This window comes from Anser brachyrhynchus, assembly GCF_964034855.1.
Source record: "Anser brachyrhynchus genome assembly, chromosome: 19".
Taxonomy (NCBI): domain Eukaryota; kingdom Metazoa; phylum Chordata; class Aves; order Anseriformes; family Anatidae; genus Anser; species Anser brachyrhynchus.
In genome coordinates, this window is record NC_137712.1 from 1,915,540 (window position 1) to 1,939,135 (window position 23,596).

At 37.2% G+C, this 23,596-nt stretch overlaps 1 protein-coding gene across 10 annotated transcripts in view; it reads left to right on the forward strand.

The window, feature by feature from the left end:
- DENND1A (DENN domain containing 1A) overlaps positions 1-23,596 on the forward strand; it is a 194,465-nt gene that overhangs the window by 87,957 nt on the left and 82,912 nt on the right. For all 10 annotated transcript variants that reach the window (XR_013940918.1, XM_080561943.1, XM_080561938.1 and 7 more), the window contains 2 exons: positions 7,712-7,812; positions 16,351-16,396. Coding sequence is in view for 9 of the 10 variants with exons in the window: in XM_080561943.1 (XP_080418069.1) it covers positions 7,712-7,812; positions 16,351-16,396 (147 nt within the window). In the remaining variant the exon portion in view is untranslated. The remainder of the gene's footprint in view (positions 1-7,711; positions 7,813-16,350; positions 16,397-23,596) is intronic.

Below are 23,596 nucleotides of genomic sequence, written 5' to 3' on the forward strand. Positions count from 1 at the left end.
GAAGTTGGTCTTCCTATACAAATGAACACACAGAAATTTGTGAGAAATCCTCTGCTTGGTGAAGGACTTGGTAGCAGAGATGAAGCTCTGCTTTTATGTTTAAATATAACCATAATCATTAGTATCTATATAATTAAACTTATTGGCATGGGGTTGTCTAGAATTCTAGAAAAAGATACTTAAGCGTATACTGATGTGCCTCTAGCCATTCAGAATACTAGAATTCATTTTTTTAAGAAAAAAATATTTTTAATGTATAAAAGCAATAAATGCATGAATGTACTTGGCCTGTGAAAAGAGGCCAGAGGTGCTGCAGAGTCTCTGTCCTTGGAGGTATTTAAAACCTGACTGAGCAATGCCCTTAGCAAACAGCTCCAGTTGATGATGCTTTGAGCAGGGCAGTTGGGGTCAGATTTGATGATATCCAGGGCCCCTTCCAACCTCAGCTATGCGACCTCAGCTCAGTTCTGTGGTTCTAGGTGATGACTTTACTGAACTTCTGTTGGCTTCTAACATTAAAATGAGAAAGGTTTTTTTGATCCAGTATTCCTTGGGGGGTTGTTGGTGCATAAACGTACTAATATTTATGCCACAATGAAGTCCCTTTTTCGTAATTTACTTGACAGAAAAAAAAAAAAAAGGATAAATGATACTGTCAGATGGATGTTCTAGTGACCTTCTGTGGATGGACCCAAGGAGTGGGCTAAAATACATTGACAATCCACGATTTTTTGTTGCAGTTTTGTTTGATAAAGTTTAGTCTTAATGCTGTTTAGACTCCATCAAGGATCTGAGAGATAAAAGGTACTGAACACTCTAGAGTGCTCTCTTGTAAAAAATGACTGCACATCAAAACCAAGCACAAGCCTGATTTAGTTCAAAGTTCTGTATTATGCATTTGAAGGTTTATCAGTCAATAATATTGTGATTTTCTTTATAAAAGAAAATGTTAAGTTTTCATTCTGTTTGCTCTGTTAATGGGTATTGATTGCTTTCCTTTATAAATGATAAGCATAAGATGGTTAAATAAATGTTGCTTTCTAGTGCTATGGACTAAGTACTTGAATGGTCCTTTCTAAAGTACAAGCTTCTATGTCCATTTTGTGTAGTATTACCTAGCCTTTTACTGTTTGACCATGACCTACTTTGTATTTGAGATTTAAAACTGCTTCTTGGAATTGTAAATACTATGGAAGGCAAAAATTAAAAGGTGTAAGAAGGATCTGTTGATACGGGGTGGAAAAAGGAAAGAGAGTAAGACTTCATAGTAAATATGAGAATAAGTATTACAATATAATTTTGAAAGGTAGGTAAAACTGGGGTAGTTAGAGTAATTCCTGGGGCCTATTAATAATTATTAAATGTTAACAATTAATCCCACATGTAAATGTGTTCTAGGTCCTCCCTACTAAAATAAAACAAATAAGATGTAAAGTGTTTATTTCAGAAAAGTAAAAAGTGGAAAGAATAGTAACTTATCAGAGAAGAGGAAAGAGAATGGTTATCCAAAGTATTTCAAAATGTGTGGTTGGTTGGTTTAATCTCTCTCTTTGTGACAGAGCCTGGGAAGAAGAATTACTTACCTGTCACTTTGCCTTTCTTAATGAGCCATTTCACAAGTAGGGTTGTGTTTTCTTTCCTATCTTTCTGCTTTTCCTCTTCCTTTTGCCTCTGTCCAAGATAAAAGCATGTCTCGTTCTTCGGTAGGGAGGGGTATTCATACTGTGTGTTCTTATCTTACAACTTTATATATAAACTGCTCCAAGATTGGAGTGACAGTGTAAGACAGGTTTGAAGAGTTGGGCCAGAGCCAGCGATTCCTTGCCTGCACGCTCTGCTCTGCATGTTCCAGCAGTAGGAACAAGCTGCATTATTTTATTTCAAACTGTGCTCAGCGGAAGCCAAGACCTTGTAACTGGAAACGTACCAAACTGAGAATTCTCAAAGTGGAGGGAGGGTGGTGTGGTGGTGAGAGGGGGTGGTTTCTTTGTGGTTTTGTTTTGGTTTAGTTTTTGTTTTTTTGGGGTGTGTGTGTGTTTTTAACAAAAAAGTGGAATGCAGTTAATTTCATTTTGAGAGACATAGCACACTTCATACTTAAGGCTTATATGTAATATTAAGAGGGAAAACTAAACAGTCTTGAGTAGAAAAGTCTTTTATGGTAGAATGCATTCTGTGCTATAGTAAAGCATATGAAATTCAAATTTTGATTTGAAGTGTCCTTAATATGGCTATTTAAATAAGATTTAGAGGTAACTGAGTCTGTATTTATTAGCTACTTCATAAACCATATATACCGAGTCCATGGAAGATTTTTTTCTGTTTTCTTGGATTTTTTTTTTTCCTACAAAAGGAAACTCAAGTCATTTCTCAAAATGTTAAAGCAATTACTTTAAGCACACACACACACAAAAGTACTCTGTGATCTAACTACTCATGAAAAGCCAAATGTGAATCAGAATGCATAAAACAACTGTTTGGCAAAAGACCACCTGCAGGTGGGACTGTGCAGTTGCAGAAATGAGACAGAAGAGCTTTCCTTTCGTCCAGTATTCTCTCTCCCATCATAACTTGCCCGTGCAGCCCTGTCTCAGGAAGGAATGCTGACTGTGTGTGATAAAGCAGCACCAGATTGCTTCTCATCAGAGAAAGGTGGTGTACGTGCAGCCTGATGATTTAAAAACCTTAAATTTTGAATTGTTATCATGTTTTTGTTAGGCTGCTTCTTACTGCGGTGAATTTCTTTACATAATTTTTATATTTTGTAAGTATTTGTACAAAGCAAAAAATACCATTCTGTCATGAATGGTCTTTTGTTCTTGGGCGTTGAGAGGTTGCTATTTCACTTCTTCCATGTCACAGAATGTACTAATACACAACCTCTTCTTTCCTGATTGATTTCTGACATGTATGAGGGCTCGGAGGAAAGGAAATTGCGGTTCTTAGGAAAATACAACATACGATCAATAACATTGACTAAACATCCTTGTGATGCAATCTAGCTAAAAGCTTGCACTGTTCTTGTTCTACAGCAGGCTTACAACTGCTGTTCTAGCAGTACCAATTCTTCCTTCCCCAGAGCTCCGTTGCTGCCCCTACAACCTGCTGCCAGCATAGGTTTTCTCCGTCATATGCCATTTTTAAACAGCTCTGCTTTCACTGTTTAATTCTTGTGTAACTCAGTCTTCAGCTTTTTGCTGTGCTTTTAGCCCTGCGTAATGCAGAATGGTCTTACACATGCCTGAAAGATGGTAATTTGTTTTCCAGTATATATGGCACATCTGTAGCCACGTACTGCATCTGTAAAACTGTGCAGTGTCTGTGTGTAAGTACAAAGCAGAATATGCTGGAAAATGGTCTATTGTAATTCAACATCAGCTTATAACTTTTCTGTGTATGACAAAACCCCATTGATTAATTTGGTCAAATGAGGCTTTTAAAGTATTCAAGGTAAAACTGCAAAAAGTGAAGCAGTAACTCAGTGTCTTTCTTAAATAGCTCTCTTTTGCATTCTCTAGCAACAGCTGTGGGAAGCTGAGATAGTGGAACTGATCTTATTTCAAAATGCTGGATTCCTACAGTTTTGACAGTTGGGCATTTCTCAGGCTGCCTTATTATTAAGTGCTTGTTTTCTATATGGCAATCACTAATCAGGTGAGGTCTTGAGCAAATATGCTATTTCTTTTTTTATGAGCCCTTATCTTGGCAGAGTTGAAGGACAGTAGTGGTGCTTACCCGTGGTAGTATGCTACTTGAATCCATGCCAGATAGCAAGGTGGGAGTACATCTCAAAAATAAGTGACAGGTTCTGCTCAGATGTCTGTAGTGTTGAGCATTATGTCTGTTTAATCCTTTCTTGCTGAGTTTTAAAACCAATGGAAGGGGTTTGGAAGGGGCCTCTTTGGATTACTGAGTGCAGTTCTCTACGGCAGCAACCGTGTTATATAATAATGCCAGGAAATAATCCATTTGATCCTATAGAAGCAATTCTTAAGTAAGATTTAAATTTTTAAGGAGGGTTGGGTGGTTTTTTTTTTCAGACATCTTTTTGATTTGGAGAAGGGAAACTGAAAGCATATAGGACTTAGGAATATAGAGAAAAACTACATTGGGAAAGTAAGCCTTTTTCTTCTGCACATTTTGGAACTAGGCTATACCTTTCATCTAATCTTTGAGAAAGGAGCATCTTCTGTGATAAGAATAATATAAGGATTAGTTGAACCATAATGGGATAGAGATGAATCTTTAGCATAAATATAGAATAAATTCAAGATATTGTGGTTTCTAAACCATGCTTGAATTATTCTAACATACTGATATTTACATCCCATATGGACCATAAACTAATGTTCACCTGCTAATGAAGAAGAAGGACTGAACGGGTACTTGTTCAGATGTTCAAGTACTTGCTGGACCCTGTCTGCTTCTGAAGGTACTTTTCCTTAGGACTGTGGTTCAAACCTAATACCAATTCTTGCATTTTCTTATTTATGGAAGCACATTGTCAGCGCTGGGATGCTTACAACGCTGTTAATTCAGTCAGTGCTAAGGAAAGGAGTGGTTGTGTAGCTTCCAGTGTTTGAAACTGCACAAGAAAGCATATTGTTAGATGAAGAAATTATTGCTGCAGTTAAGATTTGACATTGGAAAGCTATTAAAAAAGATGGAAACAAATCGTTTTCAGGCCCTTTTGAAGGTAGTGAAGAAGGCTTTTATTATTTGAATTATCCATTTGATAATTAACAGAATAAATTAACAGGGAATTAACAGATTTCTGTAATATCATTAGATGACACCTTGGTGAAGCTGCTCAATACCAAACATGAGGAGAGAGTAATAAAGGACTCAACAAATGATTGTGTAATTTTAATATGAATGACATTATAAATGGTGCTGTTAATCTGAGGTTCATTTGAGAATATTTCAGTCAAATGGGAGTAGTGGGATGCTTTTTTCATTGACTTTCAAAGAATTGAACAGAGTATATTATTTCAGATTGCTTAACACTTGAAGATGCATAGAAATTAATGGCCAATATCGTAGTTACTATTAGTTCCACTGGAACCAAAAGTGCTTTCAAGGGAGACAAAAATGAAAATCTAAAGGACATTAAAAGTGTCAGACAAGACTGTGCCTCCAGATTTCATCAGTAGTTCTTGTGAATTTACTGAAATTGTAGCGATGCTTAAGTGGGTATTTATCTTAGTACAGATTAATTTGTGCAGATGAATGTCATTCATTCAAAAAAATGATTGTCAGAATTATCTATAGTTCAATTTGGTGGAGGCTGTAGGCCAAGAAATGGACGTAACAGACAAGACAGAAACCAGGAATGCACGCAGATTTTGTTTGCAGTCCTGGTAAGTGAGACAGACATACAGCAAGTGAACAGCTTTCTATGTAGAGAGGCATCATTACTCCACACCAACATGCAAGTACAGAAGTATGAAGAAAGGAAGATCAAAATAGTTTCTGGAAAAAGAAACACAAGAAAAGATATACATCATAAGAGTAAGGTGTAATTTTAGAAATTTCTGTTTGGGTTTGAAAGTTGGGTGTGATAGCATTCTCCCTTGAAGAAGCTACAATTCTTGGAGCTGTTTCTATGAAAAAAAATGGGAACCTGTCACAAAGAAGACTAGAACTAGTGAATGCATAAACAAAGTCTATTAGTAAAGAATAATTAAGACCTTTGCAAAAGAAATCCTTGCATCAAATCTCAAAAATCTTTTACAATCTAGGTTATCAGTGAGTAGGTAATATAGATGATTAGAACTCAAAAACATCATCAGGCAGAGAAATTAGTTGTGTATTTTAGCCACAGTAATATGAAGCATTCTAATATAACTTGGGTAGGTACCAGGTAGAGCTTAAACTTCTGGCTTTTCAATGCAGCAAGGGTGTGTTTTTATCTGAAATTTTAGTCCTGTATGGTTTGACGCTTGGCATACTGGGTGTTGGGTTCTGAACGATTTGAAATGATCTGTATCTATTTTGAGCTGTAAATTGCAAAATCTATTTCTGTTCATTTTTATAGTCACTTTTCTGCTTTTGAAAAACTCCCACTTGTGAAGCTTATACCTCACCTTCATTCTTATCTGAACACTGTAGAAAACCGCAGTAATTCTCTCCCCAAAATCTGTGTGTCTCGGTGCGTTCTCATTGCTTATCCTGATCTGTATTGTTCAGAGACTAAAATAAGACAAAATATGTGCCTGTCTTCAATTTTTTTGCCTAATGACCTGAGTTTTAATCAGAAAACTGTGTTCTGTTACTTACAGAAATTGCACTGGAATTACAGAAAGGCTTTGCCATTGGGCATAAGCCAAACCAGATCCAGAGTGTGTAGCTGGTTTTCCTTGCCACGGAGCTTTAGGAGTCTGTCTCAGTGCACACCTTTGCATAATCTTTAATGCTTGGAGTAAATAATGATTAGCTCATCTAGACTATGAAAATCAATACTAATAAGCATCATCTGCTTTTGGATCTAACCGCATCTAGGAGCAATGTCACAACTTGTCTTTGCTCAGTTACATCTCTCTGCAACTTCAGGCCACCCCAATGACCTCATTTCTTCAGAATTTGTCTTTTAGGTATTTGTAAGCAGTGTTCCCCCTCCCTATTGTCCAGACAAGCAATAAATGCTTTATTTAATCTTTTTTCTGTACCTTCAAATAACTGATAGGTTTTCATTGAGTTTTGTTTTCAAATTAAGTTTTAACAAGTGAGACACGTAGTACTTGCACCGAGTACCATTTGAGATTAAAAGAGACTCAAAACTGCAAAATGCTGTCAGGGTGGATGTGATTGCTTATCACCTCTTTGTCTTTTTAGTTTGTGTCTATTTGTATGCTACAGTTCATTTTTTATTTTATACTTTCTCAAGCGTATGTGTTCATACCCTCTTCTTACCTCATTTTGACTATAGTTTTAGTAGAGATTTCTTTATTGAGGATTATCACCACTTTCATTTTAGTATCCTCAGTGAATATGACAAATATCCTGCTTATTTTCTTTTCAGAATTATTAATTATGGCTTGAAATGGGATTGAGACACAATTTCCTCCAAAGCACTGTGAAGATTCTCCCCATGGGTAGACTAGCACTTGTGTTTGCTATTTATGATCTTTTTAACTCTGTACCTGCTGATGTCAAAACTATTCTTAATGAGTTTTTAAAAATATAACTGAGAAAATCAGTGGATCAAATGATTGGTGAAGGGCAATTAGATAAAAATATCTTCTAAATAATGAAAATGTAATCATTGAATTTGATATGATATATTCTTAAGAAATGTATGTCACTGGTATTGTACCTTCCTGAGCTCAAATATTTTTCAGGTTGTGTTATAATTTCAGTTCATTTTTATGATAACTGCAAGGATCTTTTTTTTTTTTCTTTACTATTTTTTTTTCTTCACTGTGTGTTTTCATTCCCATGTTTACGTTGCTTTATAGAACACTGGGTGTTCTTTTCAGGTTTTGTTTGTTGAATGAATCATGTTCTCAGCTGTTTAACTAAGTCAGTCAAATGACAGCCGCCATAAACCAGTCATGCTTTACCCACCCAATACCCATTTTAAGAGGGACACTGGATATTGTGTAATAAAGCATGTTGATATAAAAACAAAATTGATTATTTTTTTTTATAGCCTTTTTTAAACTTGGTTTTTGTCTTATTTTATGATCTTCTTTTAATATGTGTTTTTCAGTTAACTGCCTGCATTCATGGGTCTGCAGCTATGCTCTACCCGATGTTCTGGCAACATGTTTACATCCCTGTTCTGCCCCCACATCTATTGGACTACTGTTGGTAAGGCTATATATATATGTGTGTGTGTGTGTGTGTGTGTAAAATTTAGATTCACAACAGTTTTAACATTTCTGTATTGCAAGATTTAAGTCCTCTTACGCTGCAACTGTTAGTCTAAAAATACATACATATATTAAGTAAACAGTGAACATAGTAAGTAAAAAAATATTTTCATGGCATTAGGTAGTGGTGTATCAGTATGCTGAAATACACTGATGAGAGTGGTTACTATGAAATGCTGCAACCTAGTTATTTTATACTTATAATCTGTTTTTAGCATATTTATGTTAAATCTTAAAATATGAATTAAGACTTTAGCAGTAAAAGATAGAGTGGAGAAGATACTTTATTTTTTCTGCTTTCCTGAATTTCTGTTGGGGATGGGGAGGAAGCTATTCATTTTCCTACAGTGATCTTCTAATATTCTCGGTGTGTGCTAGGACATTCTTACCTTATCTAGGGGAATGATTATAAACCATTCAAAAACGTATTCATTATTATGATGTTACAGTTTTTGGCACAGCCTATGAGCGATGCCATATATTGTCACAGCTGGCCCTGTTTTGACCAGGAGCTCAGACCACCTTCTGAGGTGTCTTCCAGTGTGAATTCTGCGATTCCACAGTGTCCATGTGGCTTAGGGAGCCTCCTTATTCACTGTTGTGGTCTTCAGATAAGCGTGTCATTAGTTATCTCTCGGACTCTGCGGTCAGTGGTGCAGAAGCCTGTCTAAGATGCTCTCTCAGTTTGCAGTTTCTCTTCTAGCACAGTCAGGCAGTTCAGCCTAATCAGCCATAACATAGTCTCTTCCCTTTGCTGTGTACAGGAACGGTGGAAGAGAACTCTGAGTAATTAACAAGTTTTTTAGTTGCTCAGCTGTTAGTTGCTGAGTTTGTGTGATTTGCCCTTTTTTGTTCCCACTGTGTACATAGCAGAGAGACGAAGTTTTCCCAGGAAGAGTGGCTGCTCTCTCACCTTAGGCAGCCTAGGGAATGTAAACCTTCAAGGCCTGTTAGAGTTGATGGAATCGTTGCCATGTCATGTAGGGGTGGAATTAGGAAGTCCAGTTTGGCTTAACTTGGCCTGACGGATGTAAAGGGTAACTAACCTCTAGGCTTCCACAGGTCTGGAAGTAAAAGGAAAACACTAAGGAAAATGTAGACCTGCTGCTGCAGGACCATGCAGTCGCGTGATGGAGAACACAGAGGAGGCTGAGGTACTCAGTGCCTTTGCCTCTGCTGACAAGGCCCAGCCTCCCAGGTCTCCATGTGTAGCAGAAATGTTTTTGCGAGGCAGGTATTACACAGTCACAAGGAATTGAGCCACGGACTGCTTAAGTAAGCTGGACATTTACGAATTTGTGGGAGAAGATATGTTTGATCAGAGAGTGCTGATGAACTTTCCTGATACTATTGTAAGGCCATACTTCATAATTGAAGGGCATTGGCAGTCACAGATGTCCTCACTGACTGGAAAATAAGTGTTGCACACATCTTTGGAAGAAGCGAGAAGATCCAAGAAACTACAGGCCATTCGGATTTGTCTCTGTTCACGAAAAAAAATATGAAACAAATCTTCATGAGAGCCATTTCTGTAGAAAAAGATCTGGATTCTGAGTCTGTAGTAGAATAAGACAAGACACAGGTGGTGTTAGTGGCATAAGCGTGTGATGCAAGGAGACTATGATTCTTCTAAAATAAGTATTTGATAGTAAGTTTGGCAAAACAGAGCGTAGAGATTAGCAAGGGCCTTTCTGGTGGAGCGTGATGCTCAGTGTGCTTTGGAGCACGAATTGAAACATAGAAACAGGCCCGCCTCTGCCCTCCCTGGCGTTTTATAAAGTCCTCAGAACAAAATGAACTATTGAACTTCAACTGACTCTATCATACTACGCCATATTTTAAGTGCATATTTTTAAGCTCTCAGCACGGTGATTTGGGGGGGTGGGGTCGGATTGGGGTGGTTTTTGTAAGAGGGATGCTGTTCTGTGTGATGTTTTCTCTGCATTGAAGCAGGAGTAAGGAACCAGCAGGGATAACTAGCATTTTTAAGGGAAGTGCTAGGAGCTGAAACATGTAGGTTTAAAGCAAGCTTGTTCTTCTGCAGATTATTTAAATGTTAAGTATGTGCCTATGTCGAGGATACACGGAAAGGAATCTAAAAACTATTATCTTCTGTAGAAATGAACCTTCAATTTACTCACTGCACAGGAAGGGCAGGTTCTAGTCATTTGCACTGCCAGCAGGTGCCCTTTCTCTGCATAATGGGCTTCACATGTGTAATTAACACATGAAGGCTGCTACTGCCAGTTTTTTCTTCAGGTACATGCTGCTAGGAGTTTTCAGGACAACGATGTGGACCACAAGAGGCTTTTACGCTGGGTTTGAAGATTAGGTATTCATTGACTTTCTGACAAAGCCATGTTAAAAGGGGCTAAGTCCAGATCCCACAGCTGGGAGCAGAGGTGTGCAAAAAGCAAACACTTGGGCAGTGTACCCAAGGAAATAAAGACAGGAGTCGCTGAGCTCTGCTGAATGAATTCTTTCTTGGTGTAACACCCTGTCCATACAGCAAATGAGCTAGCTAGTGTGTGAAGTATGATTTTAAAACATATAATTATTAGGCTGTAATTGCATGCTCACAAATACAACAGCTGATTACCTTAGCCTGATATGAACTTTAATTGGAGAGGTAGTCTCACACTAATTGTGTGGATAAATAAATTTAGTAACAATCCGTGTGCCACAAATATATTTCTCAAAATAGAGTCCATTTATTTTGTAACCATGAGAACTTGGAAAGGTGATTTTTGCCTATGAGGACTCAGAAATCAGCTTCATGCTGTTTTAAGGCAGTATTATTGCTTATCAGCGTCTGCCTCTTAAGGGAAATGATTTACATTATTTAAATTATTTAAAATGATTTAAATTATTTAAAAACAGAGTTTATTATTATATATTACTGTCTGGTTATTTATTTTGCAAATGTGATGTAAACAATTTAAAAATCTGAAATGGAAACAAAGAAAATTTAAGTTCTTCTGTTCTTTAAAATACAAAAAATGATGTTCATTCAGTTGACTTTGTCTGCTGTCCATTGGTGCATATTGATTGTGCTGTTGGTGCTTTCGAGTCTTCTCCTGCTCTTTGTAGAAATCGCAGAAGGTTACAAGAACTCTGTATTACTTGTGATCTTTGAAAGGTTTTGGAAAAAAAAAGTATATTCCCTCTGTGATTATTATCTGTGATATTATTTCAGTAGAACCTTTCTATGTAAAAAAACAAACAAAAAAGCTTCTAAGGTCACAGTATCACAGTATCACAGATTTCTAGGTTGGAAGAGACCTCAAGATCATCGAGTCCAACCTCCGACCTAACACTAAGTACTCCACTAAACCATATCGCTAAGCTCTACATCTAAACGTCTTTTAAAGACCTCCAGGGATGGTGACTCCACTACCTCCCTGGGCAGCCCGTTCCAATGCTTAATAACCCTTTCGGTAAAGAAGTACTTCCTAACAGTCCCAGCTGATAATATTCCAATTCAGTTCCATGTTTGTGAAATCTGTTGTATTTCCCTGGGAGGACACACATGACAACTCTTGGATCTTCCCAGAACTATGAAAAAGTAGAATAGCTCTCTTCCCAGAGAGTGACAGGGTAATCTTCTTCCCACTTCCCTCTTGAAAGGATTATTTTAAATTTAATATTTATGTTCACCTGCAATCCTTATTCGTGTACTGAAAATGCCAAAAGCCTCTGTCTCCAAAATGTTTGATCTCTCTAGACTTGCTCTTTGTGCTAGGGATACTGAGCCAGTTTTGGTGGCTCAATACCACATACATGCATGTAGGATGACTTCAGCCATCTGATTCTATCATTTAGGTTAAAGGGTGGGGGAATTAACGCTGGTTATTATGTGGGCTTCTACCAGAAGTAACAGTACATGTTCTAAGGTGATAAAAACAGTCTTTTATATTAGATAAATTGCTTAGTAGCCAACATTAATATATTCTGAGAGCACCTTCTCAGAGCACCCTGCCACAGCTGCTGAATAAACGTTTCTGTTGGTGCAGTTTTCCCTTTCTCTAGGAGTTGTTTGTAGTTTTTTTTGAAACTCCCTTTCTCCTGTTTTCTAAATCTGCATGTAGTTCAGTATGCTCCTTTAAGTAGGTGGAGGGGGTAACTGGAGGGCAAGTACTCCTGCTGCTTGGGAAACAATGATTCCTTCCTCATGAGCCTCTGGGTAGGCATTTTGATTTAGCCTGGTACATCTGTGTACTCACTAAAAGCTCTTGTAGTTGCTCTGTGCAGTCAAGTTTCTAATTTGCATCAATTACCCTGATAAATTTGGGATTGAGTTCTGTTGCATCTCAATGAGTAATCTGAAGGGAAATCTGGAGAGAGTAATCTGAAGGGAAATCTGGAGACTACTTAGAGGGTAAAGTGCTATCGGTGTATAAGAGCAACACATTAAGTCAGTGTTTGTATATCAAGACATGAACGTAGTAAATGTGATCTAATCATTTTCCTGGAACAGTGGAGGAAAATGGTGCAAGTCCCTGTGTAGCTATAAACTACGAACCTTCTTGAGATCTGTGGGTTTTACATTACATTTTCTGGTGAATTGCAGGTTTTTTTTGTTGTTTTTTTTTTTTAAGGTGTGGGAGTTTTGTTGTTGTTGTTGGGGATTTTTATTTTTATTTTCACTTAAGAGGAAGTGTCCCTCTATTTCACCTGCTTCTCTTCCAATTAGTAGTTGCCCGCCTCTTGGGAGCATAATTAAGAGGTCTCTAGTTAGCCTAAGGAAACGAATTAAAGAAATTGTAAAAATGCAACTGTAATAAATGGGCAATATATAGCCGTTAAGTCCACAGTATCCATATTCATGCTTATTCATTGCTACTTTAATGATTTGATATTTAGCTATATAACTCATTTGATTGTAAATAACCCTGATTGCGTTGGGAACCATTGTGGCACAAGAGGAGTAATAGCCTTTCTCTTTGTTCCAAAAGACTGAGGCAGGCTTTTTGTTTAAGCAGTGAATGTGCATAGTAGAAATTGATACTTCTTACTTTTGCACTTAATGGCTATTGCCTGCCATCAAACAGCTTTGAGTAATTAGGAGTTGTGGCTGTAGGAAGCCCCAGGACTGATTAAGCGTAAAGCAGTATGTAAAGACTGGTCTGAAGGTCAGTCCTTAATCTGTCATGGGTCTCAGAAGGATTAGTGATTGTGTGAAGTGTTTCTCCTGTTTATACAAGCAATGTACGTTCCTGAAGTTGACTGGAAAGACTTTAAAAACCATACACATCTAGCTTGGTAAAAGCTCCTTGAGCGTGTCTTCTCTCAGGATCTGAATAGCAGTTGGGAAGAATTGTTGTGTGGTCTGAATGGTGAAGGGGAGTGCATGATGTTCTCTTGTACAGTATGGTACCTGAGTATTTAAGTAATGGCATATGATTAACACTCTTTAAAAAATAAAATAAAACAATATAAAAAGTTAATAAAAGCAATTTATGAAGCCTGGCATGGATCTTCAACCAAACTTTGTTTATACAAAATGAAAAGTTCTTACAAGAACTATTTTCCCATGGTTTAGTTAACCTTCTTCGTTTACCTTCTACTTTCCCCATCTTCTCTTTTGCATCACAAATGCTATTCATCTTCCAGAGCCCTTTGTAGCATGTACGTGGTCTGCTTGTCACCTTCTGTGCACCGGTGCCATGGCTCAGTGTCCCGTGATCCAGGCCCTATCACCTGTTTGTTAAACATTTCGCAGAGAAATGCTCAGTGTTGTATTTGTGCTCTACCTCACGCCCTTAATGAAATCTGTGCAACTGTTCATAAAGCTAACACAAATGTTTGCAAAAGTAGCACATTATTTAACAAATTTCTGCTTCAAAGTTTGCTTGTTCATATTGATCACAATAATCTGAGCTATTTTATTGTGTTATATATATAAGTATATGAATTATTTATGAATGTGTAAGCTAAACCCACTCTTCATAGTGCTTTAGCATCAAATTGTTCCTTCTGCTTTCTCCAGTCTGTCCAAGCGTATATACATTGTGTAGCACATTAAGGATCTGGCTGCAATCATTTAGTATGTAGTAATACAAGTTTAAAGAAATAACAGCTTTGAAAACACTGCTAAAAGTTAGATTACTGTGGCCTTTACTCAGTCCCTGTAATAGCTTTATATGCTGTATTGTCTTTACACGTGATGACTTGCACTAGAAAATTGAAAAGAGAATTTTTTGCATCCTAAATCGATCCTTGTGTCTCAAAGCCTATCTTGTAGTTCCATAAAATCTTACTGGGTATGCGTGGTTTTAAGGAGTTAGGCATTCTCATTGTTTTGTTGATAAACCGGGTGGGTGACAGATGGACATGATAGAGTTAATTAACTTTTATGGAGTCAGATTTTCCTATGCTTGGTGACAGGCTCTGCTTTTGGCCACATTAATAAATGGCTGGCTTTCTGGAATACTGCACTCTTCCTGCTTCCTTTCATTACATTAGCCAACGTTCCACTAGATGGGACATTTGCAGTCTTAAGACTTCCTGCCGAGGTTCAGACTTTGTATTTTTGAGATTGAAGCTGTCGTGTTCCTGAAACTACTTAATTAGAAACACATTCATTTCAGTGCATACTGGAGGAGTCCTCAACAGCGTAGCCAGGCACACAGGGAAGTTGAGCATTTGTGCAGCTGGCAGCTAAACCAATGGTTTATACTTTGAATGTGATATTACTGGGTATTTTCTTGCTCCTGGAATGTGGCCATTGGAAATGAAGAGATGTGGGTGAAAGAGATAATGTTTGTCACAAATAAAACATGCAAAATTACAAATAAATACTCCTCAGTTGAGCAGCAATCCATATGTAGTAAGTGTATATCATGTTGTACAGTAAAAATTTGTATCCAAGAATTTGGATATATGCTCTGGTTCTCATCTGTGGAATTCCCAAGGAAGCAGAGTCTTCAGCACTTGCACCAAGTTAGTTTACAATTCAGCAGTCTCTCTGGGCTATCACAAAGTGCTTTACTGGGTGAAGTTTGGGCAGGGGCATTCTTGCCAGCGAATGCAATTCAGTAAGTTGTAAGGTGATAACACACCACTTCGGTATTCTACGAATGAACGCGTATGATTCTCTGAAGTTATATATGTTTAAAGTCTTCAAAAAGAAGGAAAAAAAGTGTTTTCATCCAGAATGTGTAATATAGAGGCTGTTCACATCTCTTGGTACAGCATCCAACAGAGGAGCAGTTTTTGGTGGCATATTAATAAACATGCTAATTATTAATATGCCTATCAACAAATTGTACTTTTTGAAAAGTTATTTCTCACCAAATGAGAAGCAGAGTGATTTCTGCTGGTGTGTTGCAGTAGTTCTTTCAGCACTGTTCTTCCCTTACTGAACAGTAGGCACCAGTTTATAAAAGCAATATGGAAGATATTTTAATCCAAGGCAGCACAGTGACATTTCTCTCCTTTTTCATCTGAAATTGAAAATGAGCTCTTTGAGCTTCTGTATGCAAAATCAAATGAGGCTCTATTTTAAAAGTTGTGTCTGTCTGTGTGCTTTCAGTTTAACAGGCAGTATATGCCATATTTGCAATTAGCAGCTTTGGCATCCTCTTTGATATGTTCTAATAAGCAATGCAAATATAAGCTTTCCCTGATTAGTTGAGTGGGAGTTCTGTAGTAAGCTTAATATTAGAAATACTGTATATGCAAGGATACAACTTTGATTCAGTATTCTTCCTGTGTTATACAGTCCATATTGCTGTTTGCAAACATCACTGAACAGAAGACTGAAAAGATCAGTCTTTCTCTTAGCGTTCTGTTTGATAACAAAAGTAAAACACCTGTGTTTGAGGCTACAAATTTGGCGTAAGAACTTGTTGATATATTTAAGTTTCGTATTCTGAAGGGAATAATGATACCAGCACATATCACAATAATTCGGGACTTACTCAGAATCTTCCAAAGTCATTTTTATATCCTTGCTTTATAATTGTAAATATTTCAAGATTGATACTAAGTTATTTAAAATGTGCCTGGACCCATAGTCAAAGGATTAAAGCTTGTAGTACTGGGTGCTACATGCATTAAATTAGCCACTTAACACTACAACTGGATCGATCTTCCTAAACAATACTGTTTAGCAAAATTCTGTGTATTTATTTGAAAATTGTAATATTTTTAAGAGACCACAATATTTTAATTTATATGTATATATTTAATAGCTGCCTTTAAGTACCTGTCTTAACTTAGAAATTCTGATGTCAAGAGAAATTTAAGTCTTATGGTAGTGAGAGGATATTGCACAGTAAAACAAGTCTTTCAAAGACGGAATAAAATTTTGTTAACATGTGGTTTGTTTATATATATATATGTATATATATATATATTTATATATTAAAGTCTAATCCAGTATACCAGTCTCTTCCTGTAGCTAATTTTATAACTCATATGTGTTAATCCAGCGTTACGAGAATGTAAAGCAAGTTTTTCTTCTTCTTTGCAGTGCCCCAATGCCCTACCTCATTGGAATACATTTAAGTTTGATGGAGGTAAGTCTTTCTAAACATCTCTGAAAATATATGTCATTTTATGATTTAGACTCAAATTCTGCAATTAATTTTACATTTGTTCATATGCTTAAAAATATAATAGTCCTGTTAATTTCTGTAGGAGTGTTCAGATAACTGAAGTTAGCTATGCATGATATTGTTAAAACTTAAGGGAGTCTTAATGGTACCTTGTACTGTCTGGGCATAGTTTGTTTGCAGTTCAGCAGTCAGCGATGAGCTGACATGGTGTGTTCCCCTCTCCATCCTGTTGCTTCCTGTAATAGTTACTGCCTCTAGTTTTACTCTATTCAGAAAGGTGGAGTTGATATTAAACTAAAATGTTGACAGTTACAGTTCTCTTGTAGGCATTTGCAGACAGTTTGTAATTTTTTTAATGTTCAAAAGACCTTGAAAAGAAGGAATTTGCTGTTAATGTTAACACAAAGCTGGCAGAAAACCAGCCCTCGCAGAAAGCTTCATATATAAACAATTCAGAGTAATTCTGCTAACTGTGTGTGTGTGCATGGAAATAGCACATTTCCTTCTGCTTCCAATCCCGGTGAAACAGTTGATAACTTTTCTCAAAAGTATCTGGAGGACCACATAAGCTATTAACTTAGATCCCTGTGAAAATCCTAGTCCTTACTAATAGTGCCCCTTCACACAGGAAGTCTGACCACCGTGTATGTGCTCGGTATGGGAAGAGGCATTCCTTTTAAGAAAGCACTGCCCTTTTGTAGGTACTTAAATTAGTAGACAGTGTTGAATGGTAGGCATTGCAAATGCCCTTGGAAATTAATTGACTTTTGTCCCTCTTTTAGATACCTGTGTTTGGAAATTTAAGCTTAGGATATTACGACAATTTACAATGCTGAATTTTTTCATCACACAAAGTAATGCATATTACTAGAATATTTGTTTTTGTATTTTCCATAAAAATTATACCTTCTGTGGAAATATTGATCAAACATTTTCTTTCACTGAGGCATATTTATATAATAATGATCTTCTATGTCTCTGTGTTTTTAAAACTGAGGTTTTTATACTATGTAACTTCCCCTTTTTTCACAGTATTAATGTGACGTAATTTCTTAGAAGTCACCTTTTTCATGAGGAGCTAGATAGAATATGCAGGGCTCCCCCCTGCTTGACCACAGATGCCCTTTATATTGCTAAATAAAGTACAGAATTACAGTGCAATGTGTTAGTGAATAAGCAATTATTCTAAATGTCAACATGTACATTTGTTTGTATATAAAATGTTTTTGTTAAAGGGATTTCTGATAATTAAATTTGAATACTGCATAGGCAGAACCAAAGTGATATCTAGGGAGTAGTCTGGCATGTATTTTTCATATTGAGCAAGAATTCTTCTGCCCAATAGCAGTGCCAGGTAATCACTGGCATTCTTATTAGGGTATCTAGCTATTTAAAAAAGTAGTAAAAGGCCTGGTAGAGGATGAGATAACATCTTAGTGCAGATACTTGTCAGCTTTCACAGATCTTCTCTCAGAAAGACCTGTGTGGTCAGCCTGGCAATGGGTATAGAAAAAAATAATAAATTACACTTCGGAGTTGCGTTGTCTCACCCCTGCCTTGCTACATCAAATATTACCTCTTCCTTTGTCTCAGTTTCTTCAGATTGCAGGGCTCTGTAGGCCTTCCAAACTCCATCTGTAAAAATTCAAAAAAAGGAGTTCTTGGAGAAGCCAACTTTCATCCATTTTAGTAACTTGCGAAAAAATCTGTTTAGTACTAAATCCAGTACGGCTTTTGAATAGTTGGAGATTCTGGAACACACACACACATTGGCAACGCAGTTATTCAAAGTGCCTTATGAAATAAATGAAATAAATAAAAAAAACCTGTCTTCTCTACTCCCCCTCCTCTGAAGGATAAATTGAATACTTCCAGATAGAAATGCATCTTCTAGCTAACTGTGCTTTTGCCACAGAAAAATAAAATGAAATCACACAGTGGGCTATTGTATCTGTTGTTTGTTAGCAAATACTGGATAATCGGGCTGGGTCGTGGGCAAGGGAAAGGTAACATTCGGCAAACTAATTTGAGCATTACTAGTTTACCTCAAGCTTACTCTCCTGTTTGTCATTTTCTATGTACATAGGTATAAAATCGTATGTTTTATGTGTTGGAATAACAATCTAGTAGCAACAGCAATTTTTTCTCAGGTTCCACCAGTTGTGTATTTTTTTAAAATATTCTGTATTATTTTTTCCACATCAAAAATAATTTTTAAAACTGCAGATAAAAATATTGTCATTATCCAGTATCCATTTTTCATTAAATGCTGAAATTTCAGCAAATAATCCTTTAAAAGTGTTTTGTCAATTAACATGTTCTAGTTTCAGAAGAAGAGGTTAATTCCCCAGCTTTCCATTCAGGTTAAGACAGGTGGGCTCTTCTACTGTACAGCCCCAGGGGAGTAATTGCAGTTACACGGTTCTGCTCCAGCAGCCCTGATTGCATAATTTGTCGGTGCTGCGTAAATGTTAGTGGAAGCCTAAACTTGTGTAGGGGAAGCTGTGGTGTAAACGGAAGGGTAAGTTTGCAGTGTAGGAAAATTTTCTAGCTTTGGTGTTGCTTTTGTGTGCTTTTGCTCTCCTTATCTTGGAGAAGGTCCTCTGGAAGAAATACAGTCAAAATTACAATGCTTTAAAACAAAATGCACCCGCTGTCGCACCTCCAGAGGGTTTTTTTTCAACTAGTTAGTTAGCATCTTAGCTAGTTTTCAGTTTCCCATGTTATATGGGTCTCTGTAGGAGGAACAGTTATTTTAATGGAAAATGACAAATTTTTCTTATGATTAAAATATCAAGCATATCCATTGACTGTTAAATCTAATTTGCTGTGACTGAAATGTTCTCCTGTGAGATAAGATAATCTCCTGTTGTAGGTCAGAGGGCTCTGGCTGATTTATGAGGGAAAATCTTGGTAGAAAATATAAAGCTGTGTTTTGTGCTCTTATTTTTCAGCTTCTCTATCATCACCTAGTTAGTCATTCTTTATAAGATTTCCATTTAGCAATCCATAAAGTGACTTCAAAGAAGGCTAAAAGTTTATAAGCTGTTGGATAAGCAAGGCTGGAGCTATCACATGAATAATGGAACATGCTTACAGAACTAATTGAATTCATATTAGATGAAGATAAGTACTTAGTACTGATAAATAACAAGGTAGGAAGATGAAACTCCATCAAATGAACACATCCCTTTCATAATCTTACTTTCTACCTGCATCCCGCATGCTATTTTAGTATTCGTGTTATATTAAATTCGCCTTTCTGTTACAAGCGGTGTCAAACTTAGCTGGCAGCCTTTTCCATTTTGTCTTAGTAAACGATTGTTTCGGCAACTGTTTCTGTAGTGAAGGTTGTTAGCGTGATGGCGCTGATGGAAGAGGAATGCCCTTGACCTAGTAGACTACCTATTGGAATTCAGGCACATGTGGTTCCCATTACCACTGGGAACGGTTCCTTTTAGCTGTCAGATACCACGCTGCTGGCAGTATAATCTTCTGTGCCAGGCCTCCGTCGTGCAAGTTACAGTAATGCCCAGCCTTATTGTGCTCTATTCAGGGCACAAAAGCAGTATTTAGAAATGAAGTTAAAGATGAGAAAAGTATATTTACTTATCTCTTTATTTTTAAGATCCCAGTCACTCGAGGACTTCATCTGGGACTTCGGAGTCTTAATTCTTGTATAATTTTCTGGAGTGAATGTGTGTGTGAAAATTGGCATTGCAATTGTCAGGATGAGTTCTTCCTTACCATGAAAGACAGTTGTGCATATCAGAAAACCGACATGAGCAGAGTTTTGTTTTATTTTAACCTAGTAGGAGTAAATATGTTCACGTCAGGAAAAGAAGTTTCACTAAAATTCTTTCTATTTTTAATATGCTAGGACACAACAGCTGATCTCATTTCACGTTGATAGTCTTCCCCTTACACAGCTGAATAGAAGGCTGTGTTCAGCCCTCTGAACCCTGTGCATGTGTTCTGGGAGCACTTTTTGGCGTATTTTTGTGTCTTTTTCAGGTAGACAAGAGTATGCACTATTTGTGGTCCAGTCCCATTATATGCCAGGTAGCTGGCACAGAGTGTGAGCTAACAGACTCTGAGAAACAGTTTAGATCGGCCTGGGCTTCCTGCTGGCAGTGCCACGTGGAGTACTGGGGGAATTGTTGGCTGTCTGTTTGCAGAAGACACCCTGAGCACTGGCATCTGCCACTCTAGTGTTAATTGCTAATGAAATTTTTTGATTGGAGAGTAGTATTTAGCTTTTTCAAGCCATTTAGGATTGGTAAATCACTGAATTTTCTACCTAGAACTGAAGAAGTGTAGGGTTTTTTTTGCAGGGCTTAAATGATGGGGTTATATACTGGGTGTTCTTAAATCCAAATCTTAAAAAAATTAAATGTAATTTCGGTACTCACAAATATGGTAAGTATGGCTGTACGTGGTTTCAAGAGTAAAACGCATGTAAAAACGAGAAATTACTTATTAAACTGTCTCTTATGCAACTGTTGGAAAAATTAAACTAACACTGTGCTTTAGTGGGAGATTCTGGAGCAGGGGGGATGCCTGCAGGACACGTTGGAAGAAACCCAAATCCTGCGGTACCGAGTAGGCTTACCAGTGACTGCGGAAGGTTTTGCTTCTGTTGTACGGTGGTGTTAGAGCAGCACTAGTGATGTTTGTCACTCAGTTAGCAACAGCTGCTTGTGATAAGGATCTCGAGAATCACCTGTACAGGATCAGGGCCTGCACATCAAGGTCGGGGGTGGCGGAAGAGTGGAAGATGCACAGAGGGGGGCGCAGGCCACCTGCTGGGCCAGATCAAAGGGCTGCAAGGTCAAGGGGCACATCCAGCCTAACCACGCTTGTCTGCTGAATAGCTATTTCAGGTTGTAAATCTGAGGGTGATTTCATTAAGTCCTTCTGGCTGCTGTTGGGGCATGAAATAATAAAATTTTATATCCGCTGCCTTTCCTGCTTCTGGCAGCCAGATTGACACATTGTTGTCTGCGGCGTTGTGGCGTTCTTAAGAAAATAAATGGAAACTATTAACTAAGTAGAGACAACTCATTAAACAAATGGATTTTAGACTTGTGGATCATACTTTCATAATAGTTTCAAGTATAATGTACAAAATAGCTACTACAAATACTAGGTGTTGTTTTTTAAAGATTTTTTTAAGATTCCAAAATAATTACTGGAAGGTAAATTTTCTTTTCTCTGTTATTGCAACATCTTTAATAAGTTGATCCATTTGTGTCTGGTCGCGAAACCTCATGATCATCTTGGTTTATGTTTTGGCACCAATTTAGCAATGAAGATACATAAACCTCTCTGTTTTTTTTTGTTTGTTTGTTTTTGTGTTTTTCTGTTTTGGTGTGTGTGTGGTTGTTTTTTTGTTGTTGTTGTTTTTGTTGTTCTTGTTTTTTTTACGGAAGTATCCAATACCATTGTTCATCTGTATGAAGTTTAGCTCAGTTGTTTTTACAGTAGGAAAAGAAAAAACTGCCAGCTGTAAATAGTGATAATAAAATAACATTTAGTATAAACTGGCATTGGTATTATTGATGAATATTTCTTCTATCATATGATGCATGCAAGACAGAGGAGCACCCCTTAATATTTCCATATAGTTTCTCAGTGGTTTTGCTACCTTTCACATAAAACATTTAAATTACTTCAAGTGTTTGGCTGCTTGTGAGCAGGACAGATCATACTAACTGCTGCTTATTTACTGACCTGGTGTTTAAGGCCCCCTGGAGTTTGTTTGAAAAGTTAAGAGATTTTCACAGTAAAGGTGCCATTTCTGAAATTTAAAGTGCTCTTTTCACCAGGAGATAAGTTCTCTCTGATTAAGTCAGTAATTCTTACTAAGCCATGTTTATAGAGGCCATAAACAATGGGTTCAGTGTGCTTGTTAAACCAGCTTTCCTTACCTCTCCGCTCTTTTAAACAGAGACATATAAAATAAAAGGCAGGTGTAGATGTTAGTCCGATTTGGTTGGGTTTAGATGATTAATTATGGCTACAAGGAATCCGGTAATGTTGGTTAAGGCTTGCAGTAGTAGTCTGTGATGCACATTTTCACTGAATCATATCTTTTGACTCAGCAAATCCCGAGTATGGAGCAAGTTTGGATAAGCAAACAGCAATATTCATATTTCTTCTTGGTTTTGCTTCTCCATGTGTTTTTCTGCAAAATATGAACTTATTGAATATAGCCCATTCTGTTCAATGGGTATCAATTCATTTGTAAAATTTTGTTTTGACATTCAGGAAGTTGTGAAATATGGAATATAACTATATAAAGCTTAGTGGCGGTCCCTTCATATTTTGACAAAACTGCGACAACTTGCAAAGCCTACCTGTGAAATATTCTACATGGAGTTGCGATTTATAGAGTACAGTGGGATTTAATAGGAAGAGTGCAGTTGGATGCTGGGAGTTTTTACTGAAATTCCAGCAACAGAGTGAATGCTTTTATTCCCGGATTCAGCTGGGCTGATAGGTACTACATTTATGTCATAGTACCTTTATTAAAGATTATAGTGAAAGGAAAGATGACAAAAAGGATCAAGATGAACTGGTTAGTCTGCATTTCTCTGGGATAAGGCACAACTGGACCACTGAAAAATTGTGTTTTGTCGTTTTTGTTTTTTTTTGTTTTTTTTTTTTGGTCAAATATAATGCCGGATGCAATAAATCAAGTTATTATCAGGTGTTTTATTAAATTTGACGGTTTGTCTCCAGGGAAATCCCATGTCTTAATACAACTATTAAGAAGTTTAAAGTAAGGTTATGGTCTTCGCTCTGTAAAGGCATAGCGCAGCAGAGTTTAACATTAGCCTTCCTTTCAGATGCAGTTATTTCTGGGCTATATGTGGAGGTGATTACATTGATCAGCATTTATAGTCATTGCATGGTGAACTGAATCGTTTTGTATTATGGTCCTTGGCAGATTTGAGCTTGTGAAAAGCCTATACTTTGCTACAGAAAATCCCAATGTTGTGCTGAAGGGAAGGTGCAGATTCACCATCAAAGTTACAAAAACACTCATTGACAAGTTTGAACACATTTGTTGCTTCTTTGGCAGTATTCAAGAGAAGGTTTTAATTCCTTCTGTCTTGTCCTACTAGCACTTGATTTTGACAAGCTTCTGGCTTTGGT